Source organism: Panthera tigris, chromosome B1 (assembly GCF_018350195.1).
Source record: "Panthera tigris isolate Pti1 chromosome B1, P.tigris_Pti1_mat1.1, whole genome shotgun sequence".
Lineage (NCBI taxonomy): Eukaryota > Metazoa > Chordata > Mammalia > Carnivora > Felidae > Panthera > Panthera tigris.
Window position 1 is genome coordinate 40,046,691 of NC_056663.1, and position 16,318 is coordinate 40,063,008.

The window sequence follows — 16,318 nt, forward strand, 5'->3', positions numbered from 1 at the left end:
AAAGTTGTCTTTAAAAATGATCAGGGTGGGGCGCCTGGGTGGCTTGGTCGGTTAAGCGTCCGACTTCGGCTCAGGTCACGATCTCGCGGTCCGTGAGTTCAAGCCCCGCGTCGGGCTCTGTGCTGACTGCTCAGAGCCTGGAGCCTGTTTCAGATTCTGTGTCTCCCTCTCTCTCTGCTCCTCCCCTGTTCATGCTCTGTCTCTCTCTGTCTCAAAAATAAATAAACGTTAAAAAAAAAAAAAAATGATCAGGGCTTTTTTTTTTTTTTAGTTTTTTATTTATTTTGAGAAAGACAGTGCAAGTGGGGGAGGGGCAAGGGGGGGGGGGCAGAGAGAATCCCAAGTAGGGGATGGGGCCCGAATTCATGAAAGCATGAGATCTTGACCTGAGCTGAAACCGAAAGTGGGACACTTAACCAAATGAGCCACCAAAGTGCCCTGATCAGTGCTTGTTTTATTGAAGAAGAATTAGATTTATTCCATGTGGCTTCATTGACAGAACTAAGACCAGTAAGTAAAGATAAATGATAGATTTTGGATCAGCCTAAGTCACTTTTCAAATTATGTAAGGAGCTCCATTATTTAGACATTGTCTTGAATCTGTCATCTGATTGAGTGGGAGGTCAGTTTAAGTTTCTGTCCAGCTCTTCAGATTCAAATTCACTTGGCATTTGTAATCCTGTTACTTCAACTGCAGTTATCAATTAGTGATGAGTTGGGAGAGGGGTAGCATGTGTAGTTTATAATTCAAAGGAAACTTTTGTCTCTTTTCTGTAATTTCTTTGATGTTTTGAGTCATAATTTTTTTGTATTGTGGTAAAATAAACAGCATAAAATTTACTACTTTAAGTGTACAGTTCAGTGGCATTAAGTACATTCACAATGTTGCATAACCATCACCACTATCTATTTCCAGAACTATCTTCTCCTAAACGGAAACTATGCCAATTAAACAATAACTGCCCATTCTACCTCCTCCTAAGCCCTGGTAACCTCTATTCTATCTTGTATCTCAATGAATTAGCCAGTTCTAGGAATCTCATAAAGTGGAATCATAAAATAATTGCCCAGTTGTATCTGGCTTATTTCACTTAGCATGATGCTTTCAAGGTCCATCTACATTCTAGCATGTATCAGAATATCATTTCTTTTTATGCCTGAATAATATTCCACCATATGTATATGCCACATTTTGTTTACCCATTTATTTTTGATAGACATTTGGGTCTGTCAAATGCTTTTAATTGGAATTGCTGGATCATATGGTAATTCTATTTCAACTTTTTGAGGAAACTGTTTTTCACACTAGCTGGCCCATTTTACATTCCCACCAGCCGTGCACAATGGTTCTGATTTCTCTGTATCTCTCTCTTTTTTTTTTTTAAGTCTATTTATTTTGAGAGAGAGAGAAAGAGCAAGTTGGGGAGGGGCAGAGAGAGAGAGGGAGAGAGAATCCCAAGCAGGCTCAGCTCTGTCAGTGCAGAGCCCAACACGGGACTCAAACCCACGAACCATGAGATCGTTACCTGAGCTGAAGTCAGATGCTAACTGACTTAGCCACCCAGGTGCCCCTGATTGCTCTATATCTGTACCAACACTTGATACCTTCTATTTTTTTTTTTTTTTATAATTGTCATCCAAATGGGTATGAAGTAGTGTCTCATTGGAGCTTTGATTTGGCATTTCATTCATGATGTTGATCATCATTTCATTTACTTATTGGCTATTTGTGTATCTTCTTTGAAGAGAAGTCTATTCAGATTCTTTTCTCATCTTTGAATTGGGTGCTTGCTTTTTGTTTCGAGTAATGAGAATCTTTTTTAATAGATTGTCCACACAATGTGGGGCTTGAAGTCAAGACCCCAAGATCAAGTCTTATGCTGTCTCAACTGAGCTAACCAGTTGCCCTCTGAGAGTTGTTTGTTGTTGTTTTTTTTAATCGAAGTATAGTTGACACAAAAGTTGTGAGAGTTCTTGATATATTATGGCATTAATCACATACCAACTATATGATTTACAGATGCTTTCTTCGATTCTGTGTGTTGTCTTACTCTTTTTTATTTTTATTAAAAAAAAATTTTTTTTAATGTTTATTTTTGAGAGAGACAGAGGCAGAATGTGAGTGGGTTAGGGGCAGAGAGAGAGGGAGACACAGAATCTGAAGCAGGCTCCAGGCTTTGAGCTGTCAGCATAGAGCCTGACATGGGGCTCGAACTCAGGAGCTGTGAGATCATGACCTGAGCTAAAGTCAGACGCTCAACCGACTGAGCCACCCAGGTGCCCCTTTTTACTCTTTTTTTAAGTGTTTTTTTAGTTTTCAGAGAGAGAGAGAGTAAGTGAGGGGCAGAGAGAGAGGGTGACAGAGGATCTGAAGTGGGCTCTATGCTAACAGCAGCAAGCCTGATGCAGCACCCAAGCTCATGAGCCCTGAGATCATGACCTGGCCAAAATCAGATGCTCAACCAACTGAGCCACCCAGGTGTCCCCCTCTCTTTTTTTAAAAAAGTGTTTATTTATTTTGAGAGAGAGAGAGTGGGAACAGAGGGCGGGGCAGAGAGAGAGGGAGACAGAGAATCCCAGGCAGGGTCCGCACTCTCAGTGCGTAGAGCCCAATGCAGGGCTCAGTCCCATGAACCATGAGATCATGACCTGAGCCAAAATTAAGGGTCGGACACTCAGCCAACTGAGCCACCCAGGCACCCCTTTACTCTCTTTATGGTGCACTACTTTGGTAAAGCCCAATTTTTCTGTTTTTTCTCTTGATGCCTGTGTTGTTGGTGTCATATTTAAGTAATTATTGACAAATCTAAGGTCACAAAGATCTTCCCCTGTGTTTTCTTCTAAGATTTTTACAGTTTTAGCTCTTTGATTCATTTTGAGTTAATTTTTGTGTATGGTAGAAGGTAAGGATCCATCTTCATTCTTTTGCATGTGGATATCCAGTTTTCCTAGTATCATTTGTTGAAAAGACCACCCTTACCCCACTGAAGGGTCTTGGCATCCTTACCAAAAATAGTTTGACCATTTATATGAGTTTATTTCTGGACTCTGTGTTTTATTCCATTATTATATGTTTGTCCTTATGTCAGTACCATACCATTTTGATTAGTATAGCTTTGTAGTAAGTTTTGAAATCAGAAAGTGTGTGTCTTATAACTTCACTCTGTTTCAAGATTGTTTTGGCTAGTTGGGATCCATTGACGTAACATACAAATTTTTATTAAAAAAAATTTTTTTTAATGTTTATTTATTTTTGAGAAAGAGAGAGACAGAGTGTGAGCGGGACAGGGGCAGAGAGAGAGGGAGACACAGAATCTGAAGCAGGCTTCAGGCTTTGAGCTGTCAGCACAGAGCCCAATGTGGGGCTTGAACTCACTAACCCTGAGATCATGACCTGAGTGGAAGTTGGACACTTAACTGACTGAGCCATCCAGGAGCCCCATTAGGAGTTTTCTTTCTTTTTTTTTTAGAGTTGATGATTTTTTTTTCCAATTTTTATTTCTTTTAAATGTTTTTTTTTTGTAAGTTAATTTTTTATTTATTTTGAGAGAGAGATAGAGAGCTAGTGGGGGAGGAGCACAGAGAGAGGGACACAGAATCCAAAGCAGGCTCCGCAATGTCAGCACAGAGCCCGATACAGGGCTCAAACTCACGGACAGTGAGATCATTACCTGAGCCAAAACCATGAGCCAGATGTTTAACCAACTGAGCCACCTAGGTGCCCCTCAATTTTTATTTTTAATTGCAGTATAATTGACATGCAACATTAGTTTCAGGTGTATAACATGGTAATTAGGTAATTATAAACATTACCAAATGCTTACCACAATGAGTATAGTAACCATCTGTCAACATAAAAAATTATTCACTGTATTTCCTATTTTGTATTTAATCACTGTTGTGATTTATTTATTTTATAATTGGACATTTGTACCTTTTAATCCCCTTCACCTATTTTGCTCATCCCCTTCCCCTCTTATAACCACCAATTTGTTTTCTGTATTTATGAGTCTGCTTCTGTTTTTTTCGTTTGCTCATTTGTTTTGTTTTTTAGATTCCAGATATAAATAAAATCATATGGCGTTTTTGTCTTTATCTGACTTACTTTCATTTAGCATAATACCAACTAGGTCCATCCACGTTGTCATGAATGGCAAGATTTCATTCTTTCGTCCTCCTTCCCCTAGATTTCATTCTTTTAAAATATTTTTTTCATGTTTATTTATTTTTGAGAGAGAGAGCGGGTGCACAAGTGGGGGAGGGGCAGAGAGAGGGGGATAGAGGATCTGAAGTGGGCTTCACATTGACAGCAATGAGCCCAATGTGAGGCTCAGATTCACAAACTGTGAGACCATGACCTAAGCCAAAGTTGGACGCTCAACCGATTGAGCCACCCAGGTGCCCTTAGATTTCATTCTTTCTTATGCTGAGTAATATTGCATTGTGTACATATATTACATCTTCTTTATCAGTTCATCTGTCAGAGGACAATTAGGTTGTTTCCATATCTTGTCTATTGTAAATAATGCTGCAGTAAATATAGGGGTGCATATATCTTTTCAAATTAGCGTTTTCATTTTCTTTGGGTAAATCCCCTGAAGTAGAATTACTAGATTGTATGATATTTCTATTTTTAATTTTTTAAGGAATTGCCACTTGGTTTTCCACAGTGGTACCAATTTACATTCCTACCAATAGTTCACAAAGGTTTGCTTTTCTCTACATTCTGGCCAGCACTTACCATGTCTTGTTTTTTTGGTAATAGCCATTGTGACAGGTGTAAGGTAATATCTCATTGTGGTTTTAATTTGTATTTCCCTGATGGTTAGTGACACTGAGCATCTTTTCATGTGTTTGTTGTCCATCTGTATGTATTCTTTGGGAAACATCTTTTCAGGTTCTCTTACCATTTATTAATCGGATTATTTGTGGGGTTTTTTGGGTGCTGAATTGTATGAGTTCCTTATATATTTTGGATATCAACCCCTTGGTGGCTATTATCATTTGCAATTGTCTTCTCCTGTTCAATATATCACCTTATTGCTTTGTGGATAGTATCCTTTGCTGTACCAAAGCTTTTTAGTTTGATTCAGTCTCAATAGTGTATTTTTGCTTTTGTTTCCCTTGCTTGAGGAGAGAGGACCAGAAAAAATATTGTTAAGGCTGATGCCCAAGAGTTTACTGCCTGTGTTTTCTCCTAGGAGTTCTATAGTTTCATGCTCTACTTTAGGTCTTTAATCCATTTTGAATTTACCATTGTGTATAAAAGTATATGAAAGTGGTCCAGTTTCATTCTTTTGCATGCAGGTGTCCAGTTTTCCCAACACCATTAATGAAGAGATTGCCTTTTCCCCCATTGTATATTCTTGCTTCCTTTGTTGTAAATTAATTGACCATATAAGCATGGGTTAATTTCTGGGCTCTCTGTTCTATTGATGTATCTACTTTTGTGCCAGTACTATACTGCTTTGATTCCTATAGCTATGTAGTATATCTTGACAACTGGGATTGTGATACCTCCAGTTTTGTTCTTCTTTCTTTGGCTCTTCAGGATCTTTTGTGGTTCCATACAAATTATGGACATTATTTGTTCTAGTTCTGTGAAAACTGCTGTTGGTATTTTCATAGGGATTACATTGAGTCTGTAAATTGCTTTTAGTATTATGGACATTTTAACAATGTGAATTCTTTGAGCCCATGAGCATGTTATATCTTTTCATTTGTGTTGTCTTCAGTTTATTTCATTGGTATGTTATAGTTTTCAAAGTACAGGTCTTTAATCTCCTTTGTTAAATTTATCCCTAGGTGTTTTATTCTTTTCAGTACAATTGTGAATGGGATTGTTTTCTTAATTTCTCTTTCTGCTACTTTTTGTTTAATGTTTATTTATTTTTGAGAGAGAGAGAGTGGGCACAAGCAGGGGAGGGGCAGAGAGAGGGGACAGAGGATCTGAAATGGGCTCTGTGCTGACAGCAGCGAGCCTGATATGGAGCTCAAATTCATGAACCAGGAGATCATAACTTGAGCCAAAGTCAGACACTCAATCAACTAAGCCACCCAGGTGCCCCTCTGCTATTTCTTTATTAATGTATAGAGATGGAACAGATTTTTATATATTCGGTATCTTGCAACATTACTGAATTCACTTATTCTAATAATTTTTGGTGGAGTCTTTAGGGTTTTCAACATGTAGTATCATGTCATCTGCAGATAGTGACCATTTTACCTTTTCCTTACCAATTTGGATGCCTTTCATTTCTTCTTTGATTGCTGTGACTAGGATTTTAGTAATGTGTTGAATAAAAGTGGCAAGGATAGGCATCCTTGTTTTGTTCCTGCTCTTAAAGGAAAGCTTTCCACTTTTAACTATTCACTATGATGTTAACTATGGGTTTTTTATCTATGTCCTTTATTATGTTGAGGTATGTGTCCTCTAAACACACCTTATTGAAAGTTTTTATCATGAATGTATATTGACTTTTGTCAAATGTTTTTCTACATTTATTGAGGTGATCATATGAATTATATCCTTCATTTAGTTAATGTAGTGTATCATGTTGATGGAGTAATGGATATCGAACTATCCTTGTATTCCTGGAATAAATCCAACTTGATCATGGTGAATGAACCATTTAATGTATTGCTGAATATGGTTTGCTAATATTTTGTTGAGTATTGGTCTGTAATTTCTCTCCCTTTTTTTTATTGTATCTGTGTTCAGTTTTGGTATCAGGATAATGATGGCCTCATAGAATAAATTTGGAAGCATTTCTTTCTCTTTTATATTTTTAAAGTAGTTCAAGAAAGATAAGTATTAACTCTTCTTTAAGTGTTTGGTAGAATTCATCTGTGAAACCTTCTAGTCCTGGACTTTTCTTTCTTGGTTGTTTTTTGATTATGATTCAATTTTGTTATTAGTAATTGGTTTGTTCAGATTTTCCTTTTTTTCTTGATTCAGTTTTGGAAAATTGTATATTTATAAGCAGTTTATCCACTTCTATGTTGTCAATTTAGTTGGCATATAATTTTTTATAATATTTTACAGTCTTTTGTATTTCTGTAATGTTGGTTGTAACTTCTCTTTCTAATTTTATTTATTTGAGTTCTCTGTCTTTTTTTCTTGACGAGTCTGGCTAAGATTTATTAATTTTGTTTATCTTTTGAAAGAACTAGCTTTTAGGTTCACTGATCTATTTTTTTTTGAGTCTCTATTTCATTTATTTCTACTTTGATCTTTATTATTTCCCTCCTTCTACTAATTTTTGACCTTGTTCATTCTTTTTCTAGTTTCTGTATGTGTAACATTAGCTTGTTTATGAGAGTTTCCTCAAAATGGATTAAAGAACTGAATGTGAGACCTGAAACCATAAAAATTCTAGAAGAGAGCACAGGAAGCTATTTCTCTTACATCAGCTGTAGTAACATTTTTCTAAATATGTCTCCTAAGGCAAGGGAAATAAAAGCAAAACTAAACTATTGGGACTACCTCAAAATAAAAACCTTCTGCACAGCAAAGGAAACAGTCAACAAAACAAAAAGACAACCTATTGAATGGGAGAAGATATTTGCAAATGATATATCCAGTAAGGGGTTAGTATCCAAAATATATATAAAGAACTTATACAACTCAATACCAAAAAAATAGGGGCACCTGGGTGGCTCAGTTGAGCGTCGGACTGCAGCTCAGGTCATGATCTCACAGTTCATGGGTTCATACCCTGTGTCAGGCTCTGTGCTGACACCTCAGATCCTGGAGCCTCTTTCAGATTCTGTGTCTCCCTCTCTCTGCCCCTCCCCTGCTCACGTTCTTTCTCTTTCTCTCAAAAATAAATAAGCATTAAAAAATTAAAAACAACAACAACAACAACAAATAATCCAATTACAAAATGGGCAGAAGACATGAATAGATTTACTCCAAAGAAGACATACAGAGACCAACAGGCACATGAAAAGATGATCCACATCACTCATCATCGAGGAAATACAAATCAAAGCTATAATGAGATATCACCTCACACCAGTCAGAATGGCTAAAATCAAAAACATAGGAAACAACAAGTTCTGGCAAGGATGTGGAGAAAAAGGGTCTTTGTTCACTGTTGGTGGGAATGCAAACTGGTACAGCCACTATGGAAAACAGTATGGAGGTTCCTCAAAAGATTTAAAATAGAACTACTCTGTAATTCAGTAATCACTCTACTGGGTATTTATCCCCAAAATACAAAAACACTAATGAACAGGATACATACACCCCTGTGTTTATTTGCAGTATTATTTACAATAGCCAAATTATGAAGCAGCCAGGTGTCCATCTATAATTTTTTTTTAATGTTTATTTATTTTTGACAGAGAGACTGAGCATGAGCAAGGGAGGGGCAGAGAGAGAGGGAGACACAGAATCCAAAGCAGGCTCCAGGCTCTGAGCTGTCAGCACAGAGCCTGACGCGGGGCTCGAACTCACAGGCTGTGAGATCATGACCTGAGCTGAAGTTGGATGCTCAACTGACTGAGCCACCCAGGTGCCCCCACCAAGTGTCCATCTATAGATGAATGGATAAAAAGATGTGGTATACAAATGCAGTGGAGGGGCGCCTGGGTGGCGCAGTCGGTTAAGCGTCCGACTTCAGCCAGGTCACGATCTCGCGGTCCGTGAGTTCGAGCCCTGCGTCAGGCTCTGGGCTGATGGCTCGGAGCCTGGAGCCTGTTTCCGATTCTGTGTCTCCCTCTCTCTCTGCCCCTCCCCCGTTCATGCTCTGTCTCTCTCTGTCCCAAAAATAAATTAAAAAACGTTGAAAAAAAAATTTTAAAAAAAAAATAAAAAAAAAAACAAATGCAGTGGAATATTATTCAGCCATAAAAAAGAATGAAATCTTGTCATTTGCAACAATATGGAGAGAGCTAGAAAGTGTAATGCTGAGTGAAATAAGTTGGAGAAAGACAAATACCATATGGTCTCATTCATATATGGAATTTAAGAAACAGAACAAATGAGCAAGGAAAAAAGAATGAGAAAGACAAAACTATAGAGAACAAACTTACGGTTATCAGAGGGGAGATTGGTGGGGAGAAGGGTGAATTAGCTGATAGGGATTAAAAAGTGCACTTACTATGATGAAAAAATAATAAAAAGTGAGTATTGATAGGTATGAAGTTATTGCCATTTTGTCAGCTATTCTCTGGTTTTTGTTGTTCTCTTTTCCTTCTTTTTCTTTTGCTCTCTTCCCTTGTTATTTGATTACTTTTTTTAGTGTTTACTTGTATTACTTTCTCTTTATTATTTGTGTGTCTATTGTCGGATTTTGGTTTGTGGTTACCGTGAGATTCATATGTAATATCCTATGTATATATAACAGTCTACATTAAGTGGAAGGTTGTTTAAGATCGAAAATATTCTGAAAGCAATACATGTTTGTTCCTTCCCTGCATGTTTTATGTATATGATGTCATATTTTGCATCTTTCTATTTTGTGTATCTTTTTTTTTTTTTTTTTTTTTGAGTTAGCTCTACACCCAATGTGGGTCTTGAACTCACAACCCTAGATCAAGATTCATATGCTCTACCAACTGAGTCAGCCAGGCACCCCTGTCGTGTGTGCACGTGCGTATCTCAACTAGTTTTTGTAGATATAATTGATTTTACTACTTTTGTATTTTAACCTTCATAGCAGTTTTATAAAAGAACGATCTACTAACTTTACTGTATGTTTGCTTTTACCAGTGAAATGTTTTCCTTTCATAATGTTGTTATAGTTTTGACTTTTTTCTTTCCCCCTGCTTAAAGTTTCATTTAACATTTCTTATAAGGCTGGTTTAGTGGTGATGAACTCTTTTAACTTTTGTTTGTCTGGGAAGCTCTTTATATCTCCTTCAATTCTGAATGACAACTCTGGCAAATAGAGTAATCTTGGTTATAGGCTTTTTCTTTTTAGAGTTTGAATATATCATACCAGACCTTTTTTGGCCTGCAAAGTTTCTGTGAAAAACCAGCTGATAACTTTATGGGGTTTCCCTTGTATATAACTATTTTATTTTTTCTTGCTGTTTCTATGATTCTCTCTTTATCTTTAATTTTTGGCATTTTAATTATGTGTCTTGGTGTGGACTGCTATGGGTTCATATTTTTGGGGATTCTCTGTGCTTCCTAGGCCTGGATATCTGTTTCTTTCCCCAGTTTAGGGAAGTTTTCAGCTATTATCTCTTAAGTAAGTTTTCTGCCCCTTTCTATTTTTCTTCTGCCTCTGGATCGCCCCATAATTGTGAATATTAGTATGCTTGATATTGTCATAAAGATCCTTTAACCTATCCTCATTTTTTAAAAAATCCTTTTTTTCTGTTCAGCTTGGATGCTTTCCCCTACCTTGTGTTCCATTCGTTGAATTGTTCTTCTGTATCCTCTCTTCTGTTGTTGATTCCCTCTAGTGTATTTTTGATTGCACTTACTGTATTTTTTTCAGCTTTGATTGGTTCTTTTTTTATGTTTTCTCTTTGTAATGTTCTCACTGAGTTCATCTACTCTTCTCCCAAGTACAGTGAAAATGTTTATGACCATTATTTTGAACTCTTAATCATGTAGACTATTTAATCTCTGTTTTGTTTAATTCTTTTTTCTCCAGTTTGGTTTTGTTCTTTTGGTTGGAACATAATCTTCCGTCCCTCATTTTTTCTGATTCTCTGTTTGTTTCTATGTATTAGGTATGTCAGCTAGGTCTCCTAGTCTTGAAGATATTGGCCTTCTGTAGAAGGTGTGCTTTGGGGCCCAGTAGCACAATCCCACCCCCCATACCTCCATCACTAGAACCAGGTGCTCCAATGGTGTCCTTTCTGTAGGCTGCAGGTGCTATCTGGTTGTGCCTGGGCATGTGTGTTGCTGCTGCTATGGTGGGTGGGGCTGGTTCCTGCACCACCGGCTGAGCGTCCTAGCCACATCTGCTGCAGCCATGCTGGTGTGCAGGGCTGGCTCTCCTCCCTCTCTGGGGCAGGAATTGCTTTGGAGCAGATGCCAGTTCTAGCCAGGACTGCTTGCTGGGTGCACCAGGGCAGGAACCACTTTGAAAGGGTGCCTGCCAGGGTAGAATGATTGGGTGGGGCAGTTCCACAGGTGAATGCTGGGATGGGGCGAGCAGGACTAACAAGGTTAGCAAGGTAGAAAGAGAGTATCAGAACTGTCTCCCATAAACATCTGGCTACATAGGCCGAATGCAGTGCAGTTCCCCAAGGCTGGGGATGCCCAATGTTAAGCTTTATCTCCCTTTTCAGAGTTGACCTTCATGCCTGTGATATCCCTCCCACTTGTGGGATACTGTGTAGAGGGTTTGGTTCTTGACCACATCTCTGCCCTTACCCTTCTTGATGTGGACTTCTCTTTATATCTTTAGCTGTGGAGGAGCTGTTCTGCCAGTCAGTTCAGTTCCAGAGTGAATTGTATTATTGTATGTAGTTGTTGCCTTGATGTGTCCATAGGAGGAGGTGAATTCAGGATCCTCCTACTCTGCCATCTTCCTGAGATCTGGGTTTTTCTATATTGCAAAGAATCCTGTTGGGATGTGACAGGGATTGCATTGAATCTGTAAATAGGTCACTTTGGGTAGTACTGACATCTTAAAAATATTAAGTCTTCTAGTCTATGAACACAGATGTCTTTCTATTTATTTATGTCTTCTTTAATTTCCTTCAGCAGTGTATTACAGTTATAATATATTTCTTTCTAAATCTTTTTGTCCTCCCTTCTTAAGCTGTTATGAATAGCTGCCATTTGTTGACATACTAAAAACCAGTGCAAAGGGTTTGGTAAGCAGTTTAACCTATAAACCACAGATTTGCTCTTGCACATTTGTGAACTTTGATTCAGACATTGTTTCTTGACCCAGAGTTTGGATATCATTTATTTCCTCTTATCAGAGATTCCTGACTTCTTTCCAGAGCCACATAACTGGTTTGATAATTTTGGTTTCTCCTTTCATGAATAACAAAGGACCATAAATCATTGGTAAATGATATATTTTGTTTCTGTATTAGAGCCATTGTTTTCCTCGGCATCTTTAGACCTAGTGTCAAATGCTGTCATTTTCTCATCGCTGAAGTGATCACATCTTGAGGTTTTCTAATCTCACTTTCAGTCTGTCTTAATTATCCCATTATTTTCTAGATTTTTGGTTCTGGACTCACAGTTGCTAATCCCATTTAATTGCCTAAACTACAGGCTTCGTTCAACATCTCAGGCTGTTTGTCTTGTTCTTTGGTTATACTTTGACTTTTCTAACATTCTACTACTAGATTTTACAATCTTGTATCTTTTCTTTTATGGAAAGAAACCAAAAGAAAGACCTTCCAGTTACATGGTTTATATGTGTACTCTGAAAAGTAGTAACTGTCTTTCTTTCAAGGAGAAGGGAATGGTTTTCCACTGTCAAAGAACAGAGAAATGCTGTTTAGGTAGGTAGTTATTGATACTTAAATGAGATGGTTCCTTGTGCTGTTCCGGATAGATTGTTTCCACCACAGAGATCGTTATTCAGTCATAAAAAGGTAATATTTAAAATAAATAATCTACCAGAATTTAAGATGTTTAAACAGTTCAAGTAGCTTTATTACATTTATGTTTAGTTTCTGATTAGAAATTTGACTTTTTTGGGGGCTCCTGGGTGGCTCAGTTGGTTAAGTGTCCGACTTCGGCTCAGGTCCTGATCTCGCGGTTCGTGGGGCCCCCATCGGGCCCTGTGCTGACAGTTCAGAGCCTAGAGCCTGCTTCGGATTCTGGGTCTCCCTCTCTGTCCCTCCCCTGCTCACACTCTGTCTATCTCAAAAATAAATAAACATTAAAAAAATTAAAACAAAAAAGAAATTTGACTTTTTTAATGTTCTTCAAAACTAATGGTTCTTTTTTGCCAGCTTTTTTCCTAAAATTTGGATTTTTTACTAAAAATTGAATAATCGTAAGATGTATTTTAAAAAGATTTCCATGTCCCATTAAGTTATTGATTTAGAGTTTTTATCACTGTTGGGTATTAGCTCACCCAGGAAATAAAGGCTCTTATATAAAGTAACACTGGGATTTTGTGGACTTAAAATATTGCTGTTAAAAAATGTTTAAGTTTAGAAGAAACTGTTACAGCCAAATGGAATTAAGCTGTGATTCAGATGTAAATCTTCAACCCCACCCTGCCAACCTAAACCACCCCTTCCAATTTCCAATACCCACATACCTTATCTCATCCTTGTGTATCAGCCACTAAATTCTTGCCTTTGAATCTCCCTTTTAATTGTTAATGTTAAGGTATAAGTGGTATGTTACGTCTGGGTTTTTCTGTATGACATAGTTTTATTTTCTGTTGTATTGTCCCCCTTTCCTCATAAAAGCTCTATGAAGATCTGTGAAAAGCTCTATGGGAGAAAGATCTAATTAGATATGCAAAAGTGTTCAAATGCATAATAATATCTAGAATTATATAGTTTATTTTGAAGGAATTTTGCAGAAGAAATAAACGTGTTAATCGTTCTTCAGATGATTTGTAAACCTGCAGTTACATCAAATCTACAAGGTGCTAGGCCTCTGGATTTCATCATTTGCCAGCTGAACCTGAAATCAGCTGTATTCGGTAACCTTAGAACGCCTCACAGAGTAGCCTGGAATGTTCAGTCCTGGAATTGGAGTACAGTTGTGTGCCATCATTTACGTTTATGAAGTTCTTGGTTGAAAATTAGACCCATAAAGAAAACGGATTCATCTGGCAATATTTTGTATTCAAAGCTTATTATATTTTATTTAACAGAAACGCCCATCAAAACATTCACCCAGAAAACCAAGAATTAGTAAGGGTGCTTCGGGAGCAACTTCAAACAGAACAGGTACTATTGCTATTATATAAATATGTGTATTTATGTAAGGGGTAGATGTTGCTATTCTCCTTACATATGAAATGGTGATGAAACAATAAATTACTGTTTGGAAACATGGGGTGTTTTCCTGCTTTACTAATTTAAGTGATTCTGTTGATTGTATATTTTCAGATTAGGCAAATGACTAGTTTTAACTATTCAAATGTTTTCATGTGCATGTTTGTTTGTTTATTCTGAGAGAGAGAGGGAGAGAGAGGGAATACCAAGCAGGCTCCACATTTTCAGTGGAAGCTGGATGTGGGGCTAGAACTCCTGAACCTGTGAGATCATGACTTGAGCCGAAATCAAGACTTGGACACTTAACCAACTGAGCCACCCAGACGCCCCAAAACTGCTTTAAAAACAGCAGTTTTCTGGGGTGTGTGGGTGGCTCAGTTGGGCATCAGACCTTGCCTCAGGTCATGATCTCACAGTTTGTGGGTTCAAGCCCCACATAGTCTTTGCCCTGACAACTTGGAGCCCACTTTGGATTCTCTGTCTTCCTGTGTCTCTGCCCCTCCCCTGCTTACACTCTCACTCTCAAAAATAAACATTAAAAAAACAACAACAACAAAAAAAACCCAGCAGTTTTCCTATTAGTTATTTGTGAGGAAATAATAACTATCTAATTGGCTTTAATGAAATGTAATGGAAAAACTATTTTTCTTTTTTAAGTTTATTTATTTATTTTGAGAGAGAGACCACATGTGCACATGCAAGCAAAGGAGGGTCAGAGAGGGAGAGAGAATCCCAAGGAGGCCCCATGCGGTCAGCACAGAGCCTGACAAGGGGCTCAGTCTCACAAACCATGAGATCATGACCTGAGCTGAAATGAGTGAGATGCTTAACTGACTGAGCCACCCAGGCACCCTAGATAAGCTATTTTTCTAACATCTAAGACCTACAAAGAAATGACTGTAAGGGGTGGCTTTTTTTTTTTTCCTCTTCTTTTTCTTCAGTGGTCAAAGTTAATAAAACTAGTTAGGCAAAAAAATAAAACTTTTCTGCCTCTTCTTTGCTTTTAACCAAATGGACTCTCTACGAACCAGAAATGTATTTCATGAAGGCTGGAATAAGTAGGATATTATACACCTGTATGTCAAGATAGCTAATATCAAAAAAACAAAAACTCTTAAAAATTGATTTCCCACCAATTAAATTTTAATTCCGAAGAGGGTTTTATAATTTATCCATTCACCAAATATTTATTAAACATCTACCATATGTCAGACATTGTTGTGGGCATTGAGGATTCAGTTGTGAGCTAAACAAACAAGAATTCCTGCCTTCATAAAATTTCAATTCACTGATGTAAAAATAGCTTAAGCATGTTAATAGTACTCTGTTCAAGGGCTGTTGTTATTAATAATTCATGCTGGGATAGTGTTTTATAATTTACAGAGTGCTTTCACATTACAACTATCTTATTTAATCTGCAAACACAAGTAAGGCAACAAGTATCATTCCCATCTAACATGTTAGATCACTAAGATTTACTTAAATGCACACTGGAATTACATGAATAGATCTGGCTATCCAGAAGTCCTACACTGAGCTGGATATTCCAGATTTCTTTGCACCACTTTCCAGTTCACCTGCCTCACACATGGCATGTAGCTTTCGTTAGAATAAAGCTAGTGACTTAGCCCTTCCTGTGCGGGTCTGTATAGTAACAACTACCCATATGTAGCCATTTAATTTTAAATTGACCAAAATTAAATACAATTTAAATTTCAGTATGTTTTAATTACACTAGTCACCTTTCAAGGACTCAATACTCAAAGATATAAAGGAGATATCCATTACTGCAAAAAGTTTTGTTGGACAGCACTGGTAACTGGTAATTGTTTTTGTTTTGTTTTAGTTAATTTACAAAGAATAATAAGATAAAAGGTAGAGAGGGAGACTTAATTAAGTGCTATGTGTTTTTCTGTTTTTCTGTTTTAAATAATATAAAAGACTATAACATCAAGGTGTGACCGTAGCTTATAGAATATTCTAGTATTTTAGGACTGGTAAGAAATAGGAGATTTTGGTTATGTTTATTAGTTTTAGGTGACAAATCTTTTTTTTTTTTTTTTACGTTTATTTATTTTTGAGAGAGCACAAGTGGGGGAGGGGCAGAGAGAGAAGGAGACACAGAATCTGAAGCAGGCTCCCGGCTCCCAGCTGTCAGCACAGAGCCTGACGCAGGGCTCAAACTCACAAACTGTGAGATCATGACCTGAGCCAAAGTCGGATGCTCAACCAACTGAGCCACCCAGGCACCCAGGTGACAAAAATCTTTGATTTGGTTTACAACTAAGAATAGTTCATATTTAGTGAATTCTATAATTTTTTTTTTTTTTTTTTTTTTTTTTGGTATTTGACGTTTTTAATGCTGGCTACTTTATAAGAGGTGTGCTGGGTGCTGTGAATATAGTTTTTTATAGGTATCTTCAAA

At 37.4% G+C, this 16,318-nt stretch overlaps 1 protein-coding gene across 6 annotated transcripts in view; it reads left to right on the top strand.

The window, feature by feature from the left end:
• The window catches only part of RNF170 (ring finger protein 170), a 43,849-nt gene that overhangs the window by 10,830 nt on the left and 16,701 nt on the right, over window positions 1-16,318 (top strand). For all 6 annotated transcript variants that reach the window (XM_042983353.1, XM_042983352.1, XM_042983350.1 and 3 more), the window contains one exon: window positions 13,770-13,845. In XM_042983353.1, coding sequence (XP_042839287.1) covers window positions 13,770-13,845 — 76 coding nt within the window. The remainder of the gene's footprint in view (window positions 1-13,769; window positions 13,846-16,318) is intronic.